Genomic DNA, 20,519 nt, shown 5'->3' on the forward strand with positions numbered 1-20,519 from the left:
AAAAAACACATTTTCAAATGTGGTAAGTCACCTTGTCTACTTCATCTGTGCTGCTGTCCACAGCTTCGTAAGAATCAATGCGCCCGATGATTGCGGCCAGGCGTTGCTGTTCTTGTCTTTGGCGCATCCGTGAATTCACATGATTGATGAAACGCTCCACTGAGCTGATCTAAAGTAATCACATAAGGAATATGTTATTAACTGACAAGGAAGGAAGGAATGAATGAAGGAAGGAAGGAAGGAAGGAAGGAAGGAAGGAAGGAAGGAAGGAAGGAAGGAAGGACTATGCTAACAGCTCAGAGGAAGGAAGGAAGGATGGAAGGATGGAAGGAAGGAAGAAAGGAAGGACGGGAGGAAGGAAGGAAAAAAGGAAGGAAGGACTATGCTAACAGCTCAGAGGAAAGAAAAATGGAAGGATGGAAGGAAGGAAGGATGTAAGGAAGGAAGAAAGGAAGGACGGACGGAAGGAAGGACTATGCTAACAGCTCAGAGGAAGGAAGGAAGGCTATGCTAACAGCTCAGAGGGGGTGTGGGAGCTCCAGATCTACAGAATCTAGAAAGGATCCCATTCCCTTTCTCTCATAATCTATCCTCAGTACTCGTATGCCTAGAAAGCCATATACATATGAGATGTTTACCATGAGAATGATGGACTCTCTGACTTGCAGGTCATCTGTCTTTTTCAAGATTGATTTCAGCAGCAGGGGATATTTTGTTAGTCGCTGATGTGGCTTCACCAACATGTCACTCAGTTTCAGTCGATTGCATTGCTTGTGTTTTTCCGACCACTGAAGAGAGAATATCAGAGTCATTTGTAGGTGGGCAGGTTTAATATGTTATTTTTATCTTGATCTTCTGTATTTCAACTACAGAACTACTTAGCACAAGTTTGAATCTTGTTTGTTGCAATTTTTATGCAGTAATAGATGTATTTCAGACAATTCCCAAGTACAAAAGACTATAATACCATTTTAAGAAAAGACCAATATAGTCACATAGACAAATGACTGTATGATGCAAAATGGAATGGAAACAGAGCCATGCTACTATAATTAGGCACTATATCAATATTTAATATCAGCAGTGTATTATCATTACATTCAAAAAATAAATTTACAAAATTATCAAACGTGTGGGAATACACTTACCGTTACGTAGGACTTAAAAAGTTCATTGTCCCGATGCAGATTTCTCATATATTCCATGCAGCCTTCCTCCTCCATACAGTATCTAATATATGGTTTAAACAGGGATTCAAACTGCAGATTTAATAAACACAAAACAAGATATGATTAAATGCATTTTCATATTCATATTAATGACATTTTCTTCAGCTTTGCTTTCTAAACCTGAAATATTAGTGATTCAAATATCCAAGGCAAAAACTGACCAAATTATTTATACTGCTGCACTATTCTTATTATAAATGATATTATTCTATTGGGGGATTGTAATAAAAGTCGGTAACGGGAAAAATATTCGCAATGTGAAAAATTATGCCTGTGTGCGAACAAATTTTCTTTTGAGCAATTGAATATAGCTTTTGCAAACGAGGAAACTGTTTAGCGGCCTCTTCCGACAGTGGAAAAAAGTTTGTGAATTTTATAGTTAGAGTCAGTGCGCAGTAAATGTAATAAAACGTCTTACTGAAAAAGTCGTTATGTTTGCTCCAAAAGATTACGACACCTTCAAGCAAGTGGGCAATTAAAATTTGCAATGTAATAACAGTTTAAGGAGGAATATTACATTGGGAAATGAGACTTTTTATTCTCATTTGTGCTGATTGTTTTGCTATTTGCGACGTTTATTACATTCCCCCATATATTTTTTATATTTATATCTTATTACCATTTTGAATCCTTTTTGGAAGTCCAGGGGGTTTAGTAAACCCTTAGTCTTTCTTGCCTTCTCCAGTACTGGTACCATGACAGTGCTCCACAGGGTTCTGTGTAACTGGATGATCTCCTGAATATTGCTGAACAACTTGTCAGGCTCCACCTTTGTTAACAAACAAAAACAACACATTGATTTTATGAAAGAAATGCCTAGTTAATGGCTTTGGCAACTTAGCATAATAACAAAGAATAAGTGTAAAGCAAACACATTTCTTATTAGTTTCTATGGTAGCAGCTGCTTTGTGAATTCTCCATAGTATTTCATATGTCCATTGTTTTCCCCCCATATGTGCTTTGGACTGAAAACCTTTATTGTCTGCATGTTGTCATGTCCACCTATTAATGCAGACTGCTGTGCGAACCCTGCAGCCTCTTTGCAGTTTCTCCAGGGTTTCCCTGCGTCAGTAGGTGTACTGAATGCAATTCTTATGAACTGGCGGGATGCATCAATACTTCGCACCAAAATGCAATGAGCTTTTAATTTTAAATGGATATTGAAGGGATATTGTCATAAATAAAATATTTTTTTTTCAAAATGCATCAGTTAATAGTGCTGCTCCAGCAGACTTATGCACTGAAATCCATTTCTCAAAAGAGTAAACAGATGTTTTATATTTATTTTAAAATTTGACATGGCATGACATACTGTACATACTATATATTGCTATTGGGGTTATCACTTGGAATCACAAATAAACCTAGGTATGATGCGCATATCTAATCCCTGTAAATAGCACATAGAAATGTATTGAACTTACTGTACTAAAATGCTTTGCCTGTATTTGCAGAATTTGTCAACAACAAACAGGCAAAAAGAAAGAAAAACAAATCTTACCTCACATAATATTCCGGACTCTTGTAGATTCAACAGACAACAAAGGAAAAGCTGTGGAATGGATAATTGGAATAAAAACTTGAATATGTGTTTGGTAGTTATATTTGTTAGATCTTTCTTTGCATAAATAATGATAGTTGAAAGATAGATGGACACATATATAGACAGATAGATAGATAGATAGATAGATAGATAAAAAAAATGATAGATATATGATAGATGGATAGTTATATAGAAAGATAGATAGATAAATAGATAGATAGATAGATAGATAGATAGATAGATAGATAGATAGATGATAGATAGATAGATAGATAGATAGATAGATAGATAGATAAAAAAAATGATAGATATATGATAGATGGATAGTTATATAGAAAGATAGATAGATAAATAGATAGATAGATAGATAGATAGATAGATAGATGATAGATAGATAGATGATAGATAGATAGATAGATAGATAGATAGATAGATAGATAGATAGATAGATGATAGATTATTGATAGATAGATAGATTATAGATGATAGATAGATGATACATAGAAAGGTTAATGATAGATAGATAGATAGATAGATAGATAGATAGATAGATAGATAGATAGATAATAGATAGATAGATAAATAGATAGATAGATGATATATAGATGATAAATAGACAGATTAATGATAGATAGATAGATAGATAGATAGATAGATAGATAGATAGATAGATAGATAAAAAAAATGATAGATATATGATAGATGGATAGTTATATAGAAAGATAGATAGATAAATAGATAGATAGATAGATAGATAGATAGATAGATACATACATAGATAGATACATAGATAGATAGATAGATAGATAGATAGATAGATAGATAGATAGATAGATAGATAGATAGATAGATGATAGATTATTGATAGATAGATAGATAGATAGATGATAGATAGATGATACATAGAAAGGTTAATGATAGATAGATAGATAGATAGATAATAGATAGATAGATAATAGATAGATAGATAGATAGATAGATAGATAGATAGATAGATAGATAGATGATAGATTATTGATAGATAGATTATAGATGATAGCTAGATGATACATAGAAAGGTTAATGATAGATATATGATAGATAGATAGATAATAGATAGATAGATAGATAGATAAATAGATAGATAGATGATATATAGATGATAAATAGATAGATTAATGATAGATAGATAGATAATAGATAGATAGATAGATAGATAGATAGATAGATAGATAGATGATATATAGATGATAAATAGACAGATTAATGATAGATAGATAGATAGATAGATAGATAGATAGATAGATAGATAGATGATAGATGATAGATAGATAGATGATAGATAGATAGATAGATAGATAGATAGATAGATAGATCCTGTATATAGACAGACAGACAGAAATCTTACATCAGTTATCACTTTCAGCTTCTTAATGTATGTGGCTTCTGTATAAAGTAACTCCCAAATGGCCTCTTGCTGGTGGCACTGCCTCCTAGTAAAAGTCTGATAAAAAAGAGAAGAATGATAAGCTAAGACAATTAACTGCAAGAAGCAAACATATCATGTACTTATAACAAATATGTTAAACATCTGCAAGTTATTGAAGTAATGCCAATATACTGCACTTCAACCCTTTACTCTTATTCTCATTCAGACACATTATTTTTGGTAACATATATGAAAGGGGAATGTATACATATATACAGTAGGTTTAATTCTCAATATCTCTGACTTATCAATTCTAAATATGTTCCATAATGCACAATCGTATGCCACACCGTGCTATGACATAGGTTGATTTTGTCTGTTGGTGACACAAAGACAGTAGAACAAAAAGGAAAGCAGTCACAGACCACCAGGCAGAAAGACAAATTACCTCAGGAACCTCAATGATTTCCTGCCAGCTATCTTCAAGAGTCAGGTTGGTATCATCTTCTTCTTCCTCCCACGAGTCCTGATCAAAGCAAAGCTGCTGGGGCAACTTGGGAAGACCAAACATACTGTATGAATGCAGCTTGCTCTCCAGCTGCTCCATTTTGTCTATTTCCTTAAAGAAAAACCATACACAATTGCTCAGCATGAATCAGACATTCTATCCAGTATTAGTATTCATTAGTACCAAACAAAAGAAAATCAGAGTAAAGCGCATTCTAGATTTACTCTTTTATGGATCTGTATGTGGCACAAGTCCCTGAGTGTGATACTTATGAAGACAAAATTGAAGCAATGCATGGCTGCTACACTTTGCCAATTGGGAAAGTTCCACTGAAGCCAAAGTGGAGCACTTTTGTTGCTACATTGCTTTTCACTCATCAGGAACATTTAAGAATGGAGACCCTTACCTTTGCTTGAATAGGGAGCCAGACAACAAGAAGTCTGCAAGCGACTAGCACACCAAGAACTAACACTGCCTTGTGCAAGCAATGGGCCGGGGCAGATTTCTAACAAGGCACCAGGTAGAATTAAATGTATGTAAATGAGAAGCAGCGGAGCTAATGTGATTAGGAGGTGACACATTGGGACAAGCGGATTCCCTTCTTTGTTCTGCTGTTACTGTGACTCGTGCTGGGACCCTTGGCAATGCCCATGGGACTGTCACATTAAAATGAACAGCTGGTATGAGTGGGCCGGGAATCACTGAATGAGCCTCAAACAATTGGAACCTGCCAGTCATCTCAAAATGATTGAAAAAAGTGACATGATACTAAAGAGTGAGGCCAACTCAAACACAGTGACAAAGCATATTTAGATGGCCTAAGCCAAATCTTTGTGTGTTTAGATACTATTCATCGTATTTTGGATAGTAAGCTACTGCTCTACACAGCTACTGCTTATTTTAAACACTTGTTTGACAGGTCGATGGGGTTTTCAAACACTCTGGAGAACCACCATAGCCAAAATATTGATCCTTTATTGATATAATGCAGTTATTTGGGTGAATGCTTTTGTCTTATATATTAGACATATCTTGACTGGTCCTAGGCAAGTAGTAACCAGATTTTGTTGATCCATCCATTACTGCTAACAAGGAAAGAATGGGGTAGGGTCTGGTAGAACCTGCACCAAGTATGTCATTTTGTTTACACGTGTACAATAGTTTTGACTGTAATCCAAACAATATTTCAGCAGCACTCCGATTTAGTGAAAAAATTGTAATTTATTTGTGCCTCAAGATAAGCGACGTTTCGAGCTTATCCAGCCCTTTATCGAGCCTAAGCAAAAATGATTTTGACTGTAAGTTCCTGTGGGGCAAGGATTCATGTAAATAATGATCAACCTTTGTAAGGCACAGTTTAAATGTGTAACGCCAGCACTATAATAAATATAAAATGATGTCTGTGTGTTTAATGATCTATGAAAATGTTTGTCTTCAAAAAAAAAAAAACTTCAAAGGCTGAACAGAGGTGAGAATTTCACTTCACACTTAATCAATCTCCCCGGTGCCCTGGGACACACATTGACTGTGGTCTGGTGCAATGAATGAGAGAACGCTGATCATCCAGCCAAGTGTCTGATTATCCATCAAACATATGCCAAGGGACCGCATCCGAGTGTCTCCAACTGATGCACTAAACACAACTGCTGATCCACCATGTCCTTGTGCCCCGAGCTGCAAGGCAGTAGCTCAATTCTTGAAGATTAAGGGTTCTGATGTGTCAAGAGTTCAGATGATGGGGAATACTAGGAGTTGTGGTTCACTTCTGTTGGAGCACAGTAGTTTGATATCCTCAGTTTTTTGGCATGCTAGTGCACAGATCAGCTTTTTAACAGTGTATGTTCCGATATTTAAGTTGTCACATTTAATTTGATATCTGCTAATTGTAAATATTTTCTCTTTTCTTCTCTAGTGAAGCAGCCAGTGACAGCTGCATTACGTGTATGTGTGGTGTGGTATTCTTGGACCAGCTATTGAACCTATTTCATACATTTATTTGCATATATAAGTTGGCATGATACATTACTGTCTACATACAGTAGACAAAGATCAGGGGTGTTGCTGTACAGCTGTTGTGAATCTATCTATCTATCTATCTATCTATCTATCTATCTATCTATCTATCTCTCTCTCTCTATCTATCTATCTATCTATCTATCTATCTATCTATCTATCTATCTATCATCATCTATCATCTCTATCTCTCTCTCTCTCTACTCATCTATATGTTTCTATCTAACCTTTTCAGTTCATTGTGGCCAGACACATCATGTGAGTTGGGTCAGGGTTCAGAGCATGTTCAAGTTACCTGAGCCTTGACAGGTTTCACTTGAAACTTCACCTTGTCAAAATTTGCCACATTCATTTAAATGAGATCAGTAGAGGGTCTGGACCTAACAGCAATCAACATTAATTTCTTTTAAACACACTGCTTAGCATACCAATAGCTAACAATACACATTACCATTAGTGGCATGAAATATTGGAAGAAATATAATTGCAATAGTTTGCCTTAAATTTCCTTAAATTGTTTCAAAGCAAACAAGCAAGTAATAAACATTGGAACATTCACACACACACATTTTATATGGACAATGTTTAAAAAAATATTATTTTCTTTCTTTCTGCATATCTTTTGCACTTTATTCCTGTTAGAGGCAATTTTAGCAGTTTGTATAGAAACCTTTCTAGTCCAGTCAATGTGGAGTAAGACAAACAAGTGACTAGCCAATTGTTTGCACTGGTCTCTACAATATAAACACATAGATATGGTTACAGGCAAATAACTTACCCTTCCAAACGGTCCAGTAGCCGCAGAGCCAAAGAATCCACTGAAGCGACTGGCTGCCCTGTTTTTCCACGTGTCGGCGCCGTTGTTGGAGCAGCTAAAACTCTGAATGGGATCTTGTACCGGAATACTTGCGTCCCCAAGAAATTCATTCATATTCTTCCTCTTTCTTCCTGGAGCCTGAAACAAGAGGAGATGTTTGTTGGTAATTCCTGCAATGTGGATAATGAATAAATAAACTGAATGCCACAAATTATACGAAATGTGATTCATCTGATCAACAATGAGGAGCTTGGTTCTTGCAGCCATGCAGAAAGCATCTGAGGCTGATATTCCTATTATCAGATTCCATTCAACAGAGGGGAATAACAAGCAGGAGAAGTAAAACATATAGGAGTTAGTACAAAGGGGGAATTTTTATTTAAATCGGACAAATGCTGCAACTTGCAAATCCTCTATTTACATGTAGCCATGAGTGGCTAATCTCAGGCACTGCAATTTTTAGGATATATAAACACCCCAGGCCCCCTGCCTGCCTGACATCTACACATTTGCTTTAATTGGACTTTGGGGAACTGACAATAGCAGAGCAGAAGACTGTTGCGCACAAAGAGGAGGGAGACATTGGTAAAGATAAAATCTAACACCCAAAATAGTGCTTGCTATACAATCCAAATATGCACTTTTCCACACCAGACTTAAGATAAGGAAGATTTCTGTTAATAATCCCCATTTAACAGATTTAACAATATTCTGCATTGTAAAGGAATAAAAAGCATATTCTGATTCTTCAAGTCTACAGCCACAAGATTCACTTGTCAGCTTATCACAGCACTGGTACAAATATACAATAGTTTTATTCATGGTACTTATAGAATGTGAAAATTTGATCAGTACGTGAACAGGATAATCATTGTAAGATATAAAATACTTACCTCGGCCTGAAAAGGCAGAAGTCCAAAAATGGAATAAATTGCATTATGTTTCATGAAAAAACTACTGGAAGGGTAGAGAGGATCCAGACATACAAGGCTATAAAGAGGCACATGTGCAGTAATCCTGTGCAGAGAGGGGACAGAGTACCTTGCCTTGCTAACTCACAATTAATCATATATGCCACATATTCCTCCCTTGCTTAGCTGATTCGGAGGATGCAAATGGGTGTGAGCCTCGTGTCAATACTCAGCGTAATGTCAATAGCCAATAAAACAGATTGCATTGCTAAGATGGGTATTAGTGATGTCATGGCAATACCACATTCTTTTGTTCAGTGTGATGCTGTGCCTTTAAAGCAAACAAGGCTCAGACTATTTGCATATGTCAGGAGGGGGAGCAGTTCTGTGCAGCTGGTGCCCAGTAATGTATTCCAATCTCATAGCATGGAGTCTGCCCTTGTCATTTAATAAGTGTTATTTAACCCCTACATGGCATTGGTGCGCTGACAATAAATCAGTTAACACGGTATAGATGTGCACAAACACTGTGATTCTCATCTAAGGGGATGGATTGCATAACCGAGGGGTGTCCAACTTGAATCTCCAGCTGTTGTTGGAATACAACTCCCAGCAGTCACTGATAACTGAAAACAGGTTGTAGAGGTTCGGACCTCTTCATCACACATTATCCCCACCCTATATCTCATACACCTTATGTTTTAGATTGTTAGCTCTGCATGTGTTTAATGAAAAGCATCAAGCATTGAATACACACTAAACACTGTGTAAGTTTGATCCTCGCAGGTCCACGCCGCCACTTCTCTATAAACTCTAAAAACATACGACATATATAATTGACTTAAAGGGGTTTTTCACCTTCAAACAACTAGTTGTTTTCAGATAGATCACCGGAAATAACGACTTTTTCCAATGACTTTCTATTTTCTATGTGTCACCGTTTTTCTAATATTGAAGTGTAAAGTGTAATTTTTCACCTTCTGCAGCAGCTCTGGGAGGGGGGGTCGCCGACCCTGTGAACTGTTCTAAAAGGATACGTTTAGTGGATACATTTCTTATCTTTGTCCCTGCTGAGCAGAATCTCTGGGTTTCATTACAGGCAGCTGTTAGAATTGATACAATAGTTGCTGATACTCCAGAGATGCTGCTGAGAAATGTATCAACTAAATGTTGCAAAATTGTAACCGTTTAGAGTCTGCACCTGAATTACTGAGCTGCCAGACTTAAACACCAGAGACAGGGACATTAAACTTTAAACTTAGATTTTGGAAAAACAGTAAAAAATAAATAATGGAAAGTAATTGAAAAAAAGTTTCTGGGGAACAATCTAAAAACAATTGAACTGAAAAAAGTGTTTGGAAGGTAAACAACCTCTTTAACAAAAAGCTGAGAGCCAAGGCAGCACTGCTTTATGCTACTTTCACTATGTCTTTTGGCTGGTCCTCTATAATGGGGGGCTGTGAACCCTTTCAGACAGGTGGCCTCCCGCTGTGAAACAAGCAATGACCATTCAGTAATTGTACAGGCGTTGCTCCCATACCCTGATCAACACAAACAGGGCTATTAAGGGACTGTTTGTTAAAATAAACAGCACACAGCCCAGACCACAATGAAACACATTGCACCTACTTTCCAAACTTTACAAAAGCAGATTAAACCACAAACAAGGACCAAATTGCAAATTGTTACATCAAGCTTGTTTGGTAGACAGCAGCATCCACTGAATACAGTACAACATTCTCTGGTGTATTCTCTCACTAGTGGTAGGGCACTGTTTAGATTTTGGGTGCATAAATCTGTAATATTTAGCAAAATGCTGATATGTTCCACTCTCACCTACAAGTTTCGGGCATCGAATTATAGTGACATTTATACTTCTAAACTCTGTTTATTGAATGAATAATGCTGCAATCCTTTAGATACATTGATGATCTCTAACCTAAGTTTTAGAGAACACTAATAACTTCACTTTCCCTGTACATTTATTACAGACATATTTCAAAACAAAAGAGGACTGTAGTTCTACATGGGAAAGTGCATACACTATACTTGCTATATTGATTAGAATGTGGCAACAGCTAACCAATTGCCCCTCGTGTCTGCATATGATTTTACATGAAAAATCACAAACTTACAATCCGACACAACCAAGTCAAAAAAAGAGAAAAACAGAGCTACAGCTTTGCCCATGGGTAATGGTTATAGTACAGGCCAACTGAGTGAGATTCATGTTTATTAGATTGCATTAATTGACAAAACACTCCTGAACTAATCAACACAGATGCCACCTTTTCTGGAAAAAAAATACTGGCCTTCCTATATATTGAGCTTTTTTCCCTATTAATAACATTGGGATCAACCATCATTTTTTACCAGCCAGGCCGGTAAAATTCCTGCCAGGTGGCAACCCTAATGGCACTATGGCTTTAAAATGATTTTAAGGAATAATTTTAATATACTGTATTAGGCAATTTAGCTAACATCACTGAAACTGTTGTAACTCTGTACTGGAACCCCAGTTTTGCAAGGCTGACACTAATGAGCTTTTGCCTTAAAACAGGCATGGAGACTATTATCCAGAAACCCAAAGTTCAGGAAACAACATAAACAGCATCAGCACATTTTCTCTATGGTGATAAGGTTGTATCTTGTAACTTATGGTAACTAACATATATTTACATAAAACGCAAAACATATAAGGCGTTCCTTATAACAAAAAAGGCCACAAATTATCAGGAAAATCCAAGGTTCCAAGCATTCTGGAAACCAGATTCCATTTCTATATATACCAGATATATTATACCTCTCAAAGTATTTAGTAAATTATAAATAATACTGTGTATATATATATATATATATATATATATATATATATATATATATATATATATATATATTCACTGTTTACTTACCGCAGAACTCTGTGTTCCCGTCGTCATTAAGACCTCATCTATTACAGAGAGGTGATCCCAACTTTTCCAAGCTGATAGTCTCCCCATTGCTTTTTCAAAGACTACTGCCTTCTCTTTCATTTGACAAACCAAGAGCCCAAAATATTACAGACTGCGCATTAAAAGACCACTTAGTGTCGCATAACTCCAGGTGAACTGATCTTCCCAGGAAAATATAACCTTAGAGAAGTATCATGTTTCCAATGATCTACTGCAGTAGAGGATAGTCTGAGTACTTCTGTCTCAAGCCCAGTCTTGACTGTTGTGGAGCAAGATTCAGTGTGAGCACTGGTAAGTGTGTTTGGAGAGGGGGGGAGTTATAGGAGAGGTAGGAGTTGCCAGTCAAGTAAACCTAATTTCCCTCCTGTCACCGACAACTAAAGCAGATTTTATCAATTCATCAGCCACTAACAGAGATCAAAGGTGTCTGTCCGACTCAATGTCATAGCCCAGCCAAACACAAACAATGTAACTGACTATTCCCTCTTTTCTCACCTTAACTTATTTTCTATATGGCTTGTCCCAGACACAGTGATCAATTAGATACAGTGGGTTATTTTAGTGCCAGACCCCTATGCTAATATTTTAACCCAGTAGACAATTTTTATGGATGTCTGCCTTCCAAACGGGGATAAAGCACACATCAAAGGCGACCCAAATAAACTGAAAGCAAAAGCCACAAATTGCAATTTGTCACAGATTATAAACCCATCCATATTCCGTGTTAAAAACGTTCATTGAACACTGTTTAGCATGGATAGCAAGGAATGTTTATTGAGCGTTCAGCTCGCAGCTTCAAACCAATAAACTTCTGCAGTCCTAGCAACTGTTTTGCTCTTCTATAAAATTAAAAATATAAAGATTTCCATTTCAAGTAGCTCATGTGACTTGGTGCTCTGGGAAAATGTCCTGGGGCTTGACAACTCACAGTTACCAATGGAATGTTCCTCTTTGGGCTAATAGACAATAACAATCGGCACAAGTCTCCTAAACCAGTCCTATTGCACATAAGCTTGCATTGAAATTTCTTAGTCCCTCTAAAATCATAGGAGAACTACAGGTATTGAAACCATTGTCAGAACAGTCATTTTAAGGTGGCCATACATGGGCCGATAAAAGCTGCAGACAGACCGAGTCAGCAGCTTATTGGCCCGTGTATGTGGCCCCCAGACGGGCTTCCCTGATCGAGATCTGGCCGACTTTCGGATGGAACTAAAAATCCCGTCGGATTGCGGCCTCATCTGTTCGTTGATGCGGTCCCGCAATCCAACCGCCCGTAAAGCCACCGTTAGGATCCGATTGTTGGGCCCACGATCGAATCAGCTCGATACTGCCCACCTCATATCGTGGCATATCGGTGAGAGATCCGATCGTTTGGCGACATCGCCAAACGAGCGGATCTCTCCGTGTATGGCCACCTTTTATACGGCTCAGCAAATAAGCATTGCCTCCAGATCTCAATATTCTTGGTCTTTGGGATGAATTCTCAATCACTGCTTGGGGATAGCCCCAAATATGCTGTTGATCTACTGGAGTGTGCTGTACATTATTAAACATAGAAAGTAAGTGCAATTCTATTGATTGTAAGCTCCACAGGGGCAGGGGCTGATGAAAATGATGTACGGCTATGGGACCTGTTATCCAGAATGCCTGGGTTTTTCCGCAAAATAGAGCTTTCCATAATTTGGATATTCATACTTTATCAGGGTTATTTACTAAACTCCAAAAGTAAAAATCACGAAAAATATATGATTTTTTTTAAAAAATCTGACTTTTAAAAAAATCACACATTTTTTGGAATTATTATTATTATTATTAAACCCAGAGGATGGAAAAGTCAAAATCCGGCACCGTAGACATGTCGAGGTTGCATATAAGTCAAGTGGAGAAGTCCCAATGATTTTTTGATGTGCGCTGGGTTTTTGGCAATTTTCGGGCAAAATTTCGGGTGAAAAATCAGACAAAATCGTATGAAAAATCCAAAAAAACGTAAAAATCAGATTTTTCGCGATTTCTTCGGATTTTCTCCCCCAAACAAAATTTTCGGGAAAGTGTATTAATAAATAAGCCCAATAAACCCGTGCGGATTTGGTCAGAGTTTTTTTCAGAAAATACTGAGATAAATTCGGACTTTGATAAATAACCCCCTAAGTCTACTAGACAAACAAATAAATCCAATAGGTTGGTGTTGCTTCCCATAAAGATTAATTACATCTTATTTTGGATCACGTTCAAGATACTGTTTTATTATTACAGAGAAAAAGGAAATCATTTTTAAACATTTGGATTATTTGATTATTATTTGATTTCTGGATCCCATACCTGTATAATTTCTGTATTTGTTAGCTCTGTATATTGAGATTAATAATATTAAATTGCACAATGTAATGCTCGCTTGTAGCGCTGACCGCTCTGCACAGAAGACGCTGGTTATAATATTAATCCGGCTTTATTGTATCACACAATGTGGAAACATTATAACAGTGGATGTGCAGATTCAAAAACCTACGCGTTTCATGCCTGTATAGTCGGCACTTCCTCTGGGTTTATTATTAATAATAATAGCCCTCTTATCCTTATATATGATTGGAAACATAAGATAAAAATGATATTGACTAAGAATTTCTGTGTTTCTTTGTAAGATGAAATATTAATCCTCGTTTGTTTGCTATTGAAATGTGCAAAACTCAGATACAACTTAATGAACCCTGAATGCTGGAAACAGGCACATGGGTGAAAGTGGTCATGTTGATTGCCGATGCTTCAATTAGTATCTACAATCATGAATACTAAATGATAGATTCAGCAGTCCTACACAATGTCCTTCTATATTGTGACTGGCAATCCCATTAATTCTATTCACCTGCTGGATGAATAGTTTCCTGTACTTATCTAAGGTTAATGTGCCTGCTGTTTTATTGAAAGGCATTTTCACACATCTATTAATCATCCATTGTCAAGTTTTTTTCTTTTGCCTGCTCAATGTGTTGGGCCTAATGCCACAAATACTGTATGTTGATGATACCCATCCTTAGTACGCTCTGCTTTTTTTCTTTTTACAAAATCATGTTAGTGTTTGAATTATTTTTAGCAGACATAAAATATCCCTTATGCAGATAACTCTTGATCCCAAGCATTCTGGATGAGGGCAGAGACACGCTGCTATTTTGGGAGATTAGTAGCTTCTTCTTCGGGCAACTAATCTCCCCGAACTGCCTTCCCACCGGCTAGAATGTAAATCGCCGGTGGGATGCCACTCAGAACACTTCGTTTTCCGAAGTCACCCGAAGTTGCCTCATTAGGAAACTTCGAGTGACTTTCGGAAAGCCAACGCGCTCCGAGTGCCATCCCAATTTAGATTCTAGCCGGTGGGAAATCTTTGCATGTGTCTCTACCCTAAGAGGTCCCAACCCTGCATATAGTCTCAGCCACAATACTTCAAATATAGTTATTTATTCTTCTATATAATTATTCTTTATAAAAATCCTGGCCTTAAACCTAACTCACATAAGTCCCTGTCCCATTGGAGCTTACAATCTAAGGTCCTTTTCACATCACCAGCATGATAGTCTGCCTTGGGAAATACATTACTTCCAAAAGACAGTAATTAATAACTGCTAATTAATATCTGCTTAGCAGTAACGATGCTCATATTGTGCTGCTTGCTCTACAAACCACATCCAGCCATCCACTGATTTTACATGGACCCAGACAATCCAAAAGCTCCACAGACTTCTTTGAACAACATTATAATTTTAATATTATTTTAGCTACAAGTAGCTGTGGTTCTATTATCATGTGATTACTAAAAGTATAAAAGGTCTTATTTTGTTCAGGCAATAATACTTGTGCCACATACAGAGATCCATGCCATCAAATGCCCTGCAGTGGTAATGATCTCCCCAGACGCAGAAGTCTGCATTCTTATGCATGGATACTAATCACAAGTAGAGCAACGTTAAAGCGGAATTGCATAGAGAAGACACAGAAGCAAATCCAGGCCATAATTCTTAAAACCCAGTGACTAAAAAGGGTGGTTCACCTTCAAGTTAACTTTTGGTATGTTACAGAATGGCTAATTCTCAGCAACTTTTCAATTGGCCTTCATTTTTGCGTTCTTATAGCTTTTGTATTATTTGCCTACTTATTTTGACTCTTTCCAGCTTTCAAATGGGAGACAATGAGCCCATCTATAAAGAAAATGCTCTGTATTGTTATTGCTCCTTTTTATTTATCTTTCTGTGCAGTCCCTTTCCTATTCGTATTCTAGTCTCTTATTCAAACCTCTGTGTGGTTGCTTGGGTAATTTGGACCCTAGTAACCAGGTGAAATTGCAAACTGGAGAGTTTCTGAATAAAAAAGATAAATAACTCAGAAACCACAAATAATAAAAAATGAAAACCAATTGCACACTGTCTCATGATATCACTCTCTACATCATACTACAGTTAATTTAAAAGTGATTCTTATTTTATTAATTAAAACAGAATGGGGTTTATCATAATCTTCCTTTACATTTGGCACAGTTTAACAAATGCATAGAGGACCAGAGAAGTTCCAATGTTCAATAAAATAGACAGTGGGGCATTTCACATTAGTAACTCACATTAGTCCCTGTCTCATTGGAGCTTACAATCTAAGGTCCTTTTCACATTCAAAGAACACAATAGAATTAATCATATCAGGTGCTTTGTAACCTGCCTGTATGTGTTTGATGTGTGGGAGTGAATCTCAGTACCCAGATAAAACCCACGCAAGTACAGAGAGAACATGCCAAACTCCTTAATCAGCACATCAGGCCACATAGCTGTCACAAATACAGAAAAGCAATTACTTGAAAGTTCTATTCACCCTTTAACATCCTTTTCCAATATGATTAGTTATATTCTGTGATCAGTAATGCTACCGCTGAGCTCTAGACATATATAAGCCTCACACTGTAAAGGGAAAAAAAGAGATATCGCCTGCCAAATATCCCCATATGATTTCTATTTGTACGATGATAATGAACAGCCATAAATACATTCCCAGCTACCACAAGCTTCTAGTTTCAGTGAAGCAGATGGTTCATTACTGAGGAGTTTGATCTTTACATGTAGATGTGGATTGCCAGAGAGCTTTCTCACTCCCCAGCCCCAGAATAACTTTCTGCTCCAAATTTCTCACATCCCCTGGAAGACAAAATGTATGGCTTTAAAGCAGCTGCTCAAGTAGTAAAGACTCTTTCTAGGTCATTGATAATATGAGCACTGCACCCAAAGCCAGGCATGATATTGACTGCCAGACTCATCAGTTAGACACATCCACAATCCACAGGTTTCCCTTTCTGATGAATGATTTCACTTCTGAACTTAAAGTCACCTCAACCCTAAAGTAAAAATGCCTCACCATTTTAGTGAAGCAGGAGTAGTGTCACCCCATTAGTTTTATGTGCCTGCTCAGCTTGTTGTCCATTCAGTGCACCACAGTTGCATTAACACATTGCATCAATGCTCATAATGTTTAGAGAATTATGAAGATATATGTATGTGTATAAATGGTGGATTGTGAGCTTTTCAATCTAAAAGAGATTACCTACTTTAAGGTATGACACAATAATTCAAATGCAGCCCAGACCTGTTCACCTTCTAATATGCCAATAATTATTATACCGACCCTACTGAGATCACTATGTTATCCATAAACAGCTAATTGTAGCTAAAATAATATTAAAATTATAAAGTTGTACAAAGAAGTCTGTGCAGCTTTTGGATTGACTGTAAAATCAGTGGATGGCTGGATGTGTTTTGTAGAGCAAGCATAACAGTATGAGCATCGTTACTGCTAAGCAGATGCAGTTAATAATTACTGACTTCTGGAAGTAATGTATTTCCCCAGGCAGACTATCATGCTGGTGATGTGCTTGTGGTTTAAGGCCAGGACTTTTATAAAGAATAATTATATAGAACAATAAATATCTATATTTGAAGTATTGTGGCTGAGACTATATGCAGCTTTTGGACCTCTTAGGGCAGAGACACACGTGAAGATTTGGGGGGATTTAGTCGCCCTGCCACAAATCACCTCTTCTTCGGGCGACTAATCTCCCTGAAAAGCCTTCCCATCGGCTAGAATCTAAATCGCCAGCGGGATGGCACTCGGAGCACGCCGGCTTTCCAAAGTCGCCTGAAATTTCCTTGTGAGGCAACTTCGGAAAATGAATCACTCCAAGTGCCATCCCGCCAGCAATTTACATTCTAGCCGGTGGGAAGGCAGGGGAGGCAGTTCGGGGAGATTAGTCGCCCCGAAGAAGAGGAACTTTGACGCTGAGCTCTAATATCCCTGAATCTGAGCGTCTGTCTCTGCCCTTAATTCTAAGGGGACCTCCCATTGAGATTTTTATCTGGTGCACAGATCGGCCCAGTATGATGTCCGGGTCACGAAAAACTCAACCTGCACCCGACCCTTAACCACAAAATGTTGCCTTTGTAGAACCAACACCCAACCCTCAAATCTCTGTGTCTTCTCATTCTGTACAATTCTTCTGTGCGTGCCTCTCCGGAAAAGTGGGGTAGTGCACTTCTCCAGTCTGACCCGCACCCAACCCTAACCCACAGCAGTTTTCCAAACTCCAACCTGAACCCACCCAACCGATGGTCAACTGATGGTCAACTTGCCCATCACTGCGGGTTTCAGGTCAACCTACACATCTCTATTGCCCAGTCATGAACAGGATAGAGTTAACTTTTTTTTACATAAGGTTGTGCCAGACATCTTGCTAAATGTAATTTGTTATTAATTGTTAGGATAGGAATTGTTAGGTTTAGGAATCACCTAAACCAATATTAGGCAGAGTATAAGGTGCTGACTGCAGAGAAGAAATTTCTAGGTACTGTATATCTCAGGTAAAGCCCAAAGTACTAGAAACCAAAATAATACACAAACAAATGCCAAAACAAGGAAAAAATGCCTGGATCGTCTGGGGCTCTTTTATGGGTTTTCTCTTTAATCCTAATGGAAGAGAGCATGGATGGGTTATCTGAGCAATTGTCAATCATCGCTCACTGACTGGAAATATTCCTTTTCAAATGCTGTTATGTATATAAACATGGGGGATATGCACTGGTGAGTGGCTCTGGAATGTGATAGTGACTACAAAGGTTTGCTGGGTGCTGTTCCCAAAAATCATCCCTGTGTTCAGCAAGTAGTTTTGTATACAGTTTAGCACAAAGGCATTAGGCTTAAATCAGACCATAATCTACTCAGGATTTAAAATTGTAGCTGATTTAAGAGGTCAGGGTCTTAAATTTACTTATAAACAAAAACATGGAAATAGGAGTCCTCTCTCTCTTTAAAGATGTAAATGAAAAAAGGTAAAGAGAAATATGATATGTGAGACTGGGATTAGCCACTTAATTTCCCAAAATGCTAGTAAATATGTGTCACTTGCTAAGAAATATAGTTTTAAACTCTAAATACATATCTACATTGAAATAGATTTTATAATTATATTCCATTTATTTTATTTTAAATTACATATACAACTCATGAGCACCAAACTAGGCTGCCTTCCCATGCAGTTTAGTTAACATCAAGTACATTAAAAAAAATAGAATTATTTGCTTGAAACGGATTCCATGGGAGATGGCCTTCCCATAATTTGAATCTTTCTGGATTGCTGGGGTATTAAGAAAAGTCACAGTGAGAGGATTTAAAGTTGTTTATCTGTGGAAGGCACATTCCATAGCTGCTGTGGAGTTTCAGCACACACTGAAGGAGTTTTTTCAGCAACACAGTTTTCCCTGCTGTGTTGTTTCAGGCTTCCTTCAAACTAAAAGATGTTACAAATCACATGATCCTGTCAACTGTGATGGCTATATACTTGAATCAGCTCTATAATTAAGACTAGTGCCTCATTGGTAGAAAAACATCTGTTCTAGTATGCTTTAATTTTTATTACATTATCACTCTAAAGCTGCAGTATGATGCTACAGTATATATTTTTTCCAACATGCATCTGTATGGACAAATAATATGTGTCTGGTTTTCAATGAATGCAGCTAATATTCTTCACTGACTGAAATTCACTCTTGCTGTAGAGCAGATCATTTACCCACAAGCCTTTGTGCACTCCGCTTGATCTAATTAAACCTTTGGATGAGCAATATTTCTCTTGAAAACCATATTATGAAATGTGTTCAAACACTTGCTTATTCAATATCTCATTCAAAAACAAGGGTATCAATTTGATGGTAATCTTCCCCCTTAGCTGCTATAACATCTCCCCAATCTTCTGGAAAGGTGTTCTGCCAGATGTTGAAACGCAGTTAGATATATATCTTTTCAGCCACAAGAGCATTATTGATGATGGCCACTTATTTTGGGTAATCAGGACTAACCCAGAGTTGGCGTTTCACTTCATTTCACATGTGTTCAGTTGGGCAAAATCTTCCATTTCCTTCTTAGAAAACCAATTCTATATGTACCCTGCTTTGTGCCTGGCATCATTAATGTGCCCTAACCATGGGAAATTGCCTCCAACCATTATTCCCTCTTTAACCATGATAGTCTTATGCATTCAGAAACTATAACCAACCATAATAGTCTTATGCCTTCAGAAACTATAACCAACCATAATAGTCTAATGCCTTCAGAAACTATAACCAACCATAATAGTCTTATGCATTCAGAAACTATAACCAACCATAATAGTCTAATGCCTTCAGAAACTATAACCAACCATAATAGTCTCATGCATTCAGAAAGATAGAATTCTTTTGGCATTCACCAAACCCACATTCAGGATATCAGATGTTGAAGTGCAACTCATCACTCCAGAGGGTTTTATTCCACAGTCCAGAGTCCAATGTCAGTGAACTTTATCTTTATGCCATCTGATGCATGGCATATTACAAATGTTGATGTATTGCACATGTGAGACTGTTCTTCCAAAAAACCTTACTTTCTATGAACAGTTTTGTGCTGATGTTGCTTCCAGAGAAAAATTGGAACTCAGTAGTGATTGCTAAACTAAAGGCATGTGGTTTTAGATGGTTGTTTGAATATGTTAAGCCAATGTGTACAGATACATTTGCCCAAATAGTGAATTATCGTTTGAGGGAAAGAAGCTTTTCTCTTCTAAAATATAAGTTCTTACACC

The 20,519-nt window shown here is 37.3% G+C and overlaps 1 protein-coding gene across 4 annotated transcripts in view; it reads right to left on the reverse strand.

The window, feature by feature from the left end:
• plekhg5.S (pleckstrin homology and RhoGEF domain containing G5 S homeolog) overlaps positions 1-20,519 on the reverse strand; it is a 183,895-nt gene that overhangs the window by 6,537 nt on the left and 156,839 nt on the right. For 3 of the 4 annotated variants that reach the window (XM_041571485.1, XM_018227969.2, XM_041571486.1), the window contains 8 exons: positions 7,480-7,656; positions 4,629-4,799; positions 4,160-4,255; positions 2,731-2,781; positions 1,849-1,998; positions 1,149-1,259; positions 639-788; positions 32-169 (listed from right to left, as the gene is read on the reverse strand). In XM_041571485.1, the coding sequence (XP_041427419.1) occupies positions 32-169; positions 639-788; positions 1,149-1,259; positions 1,849-1,998; positions 2,731-2,781; positions 4,160-4,255; positions 4,629-4,799; positions 7,480-7,656 (1,044 nt within the window). Of the gene's footprint in view, positions 1-31; positions 170-638; positions 789-1,148; positions 1,260-1,848; positions 1,999-2,730; positions 2,782-4,159; positions 4,256-4,628; positions 4,800-7,479; positions 7,657-11,341; positions 11,686-20,519 lie in introns of those variants that run through there. The other variant, XM_018227967.2, reaches the window with a different exon arrangement.

Source organism: Xenopus laevis, chromosome 7S, assembly GCF_017654675.1.
Source record: "Xenopus laevis strain J_2021 chromosome 7S, Xenopus_laevis_v10.1, whole genome shotgun sequence".
Taxonomy (NCBI): Eukaryota; Metazoa; Chordata; class Amphibia; order Anura; family Pipidae; genus Xenopus; species Xenopus laevis.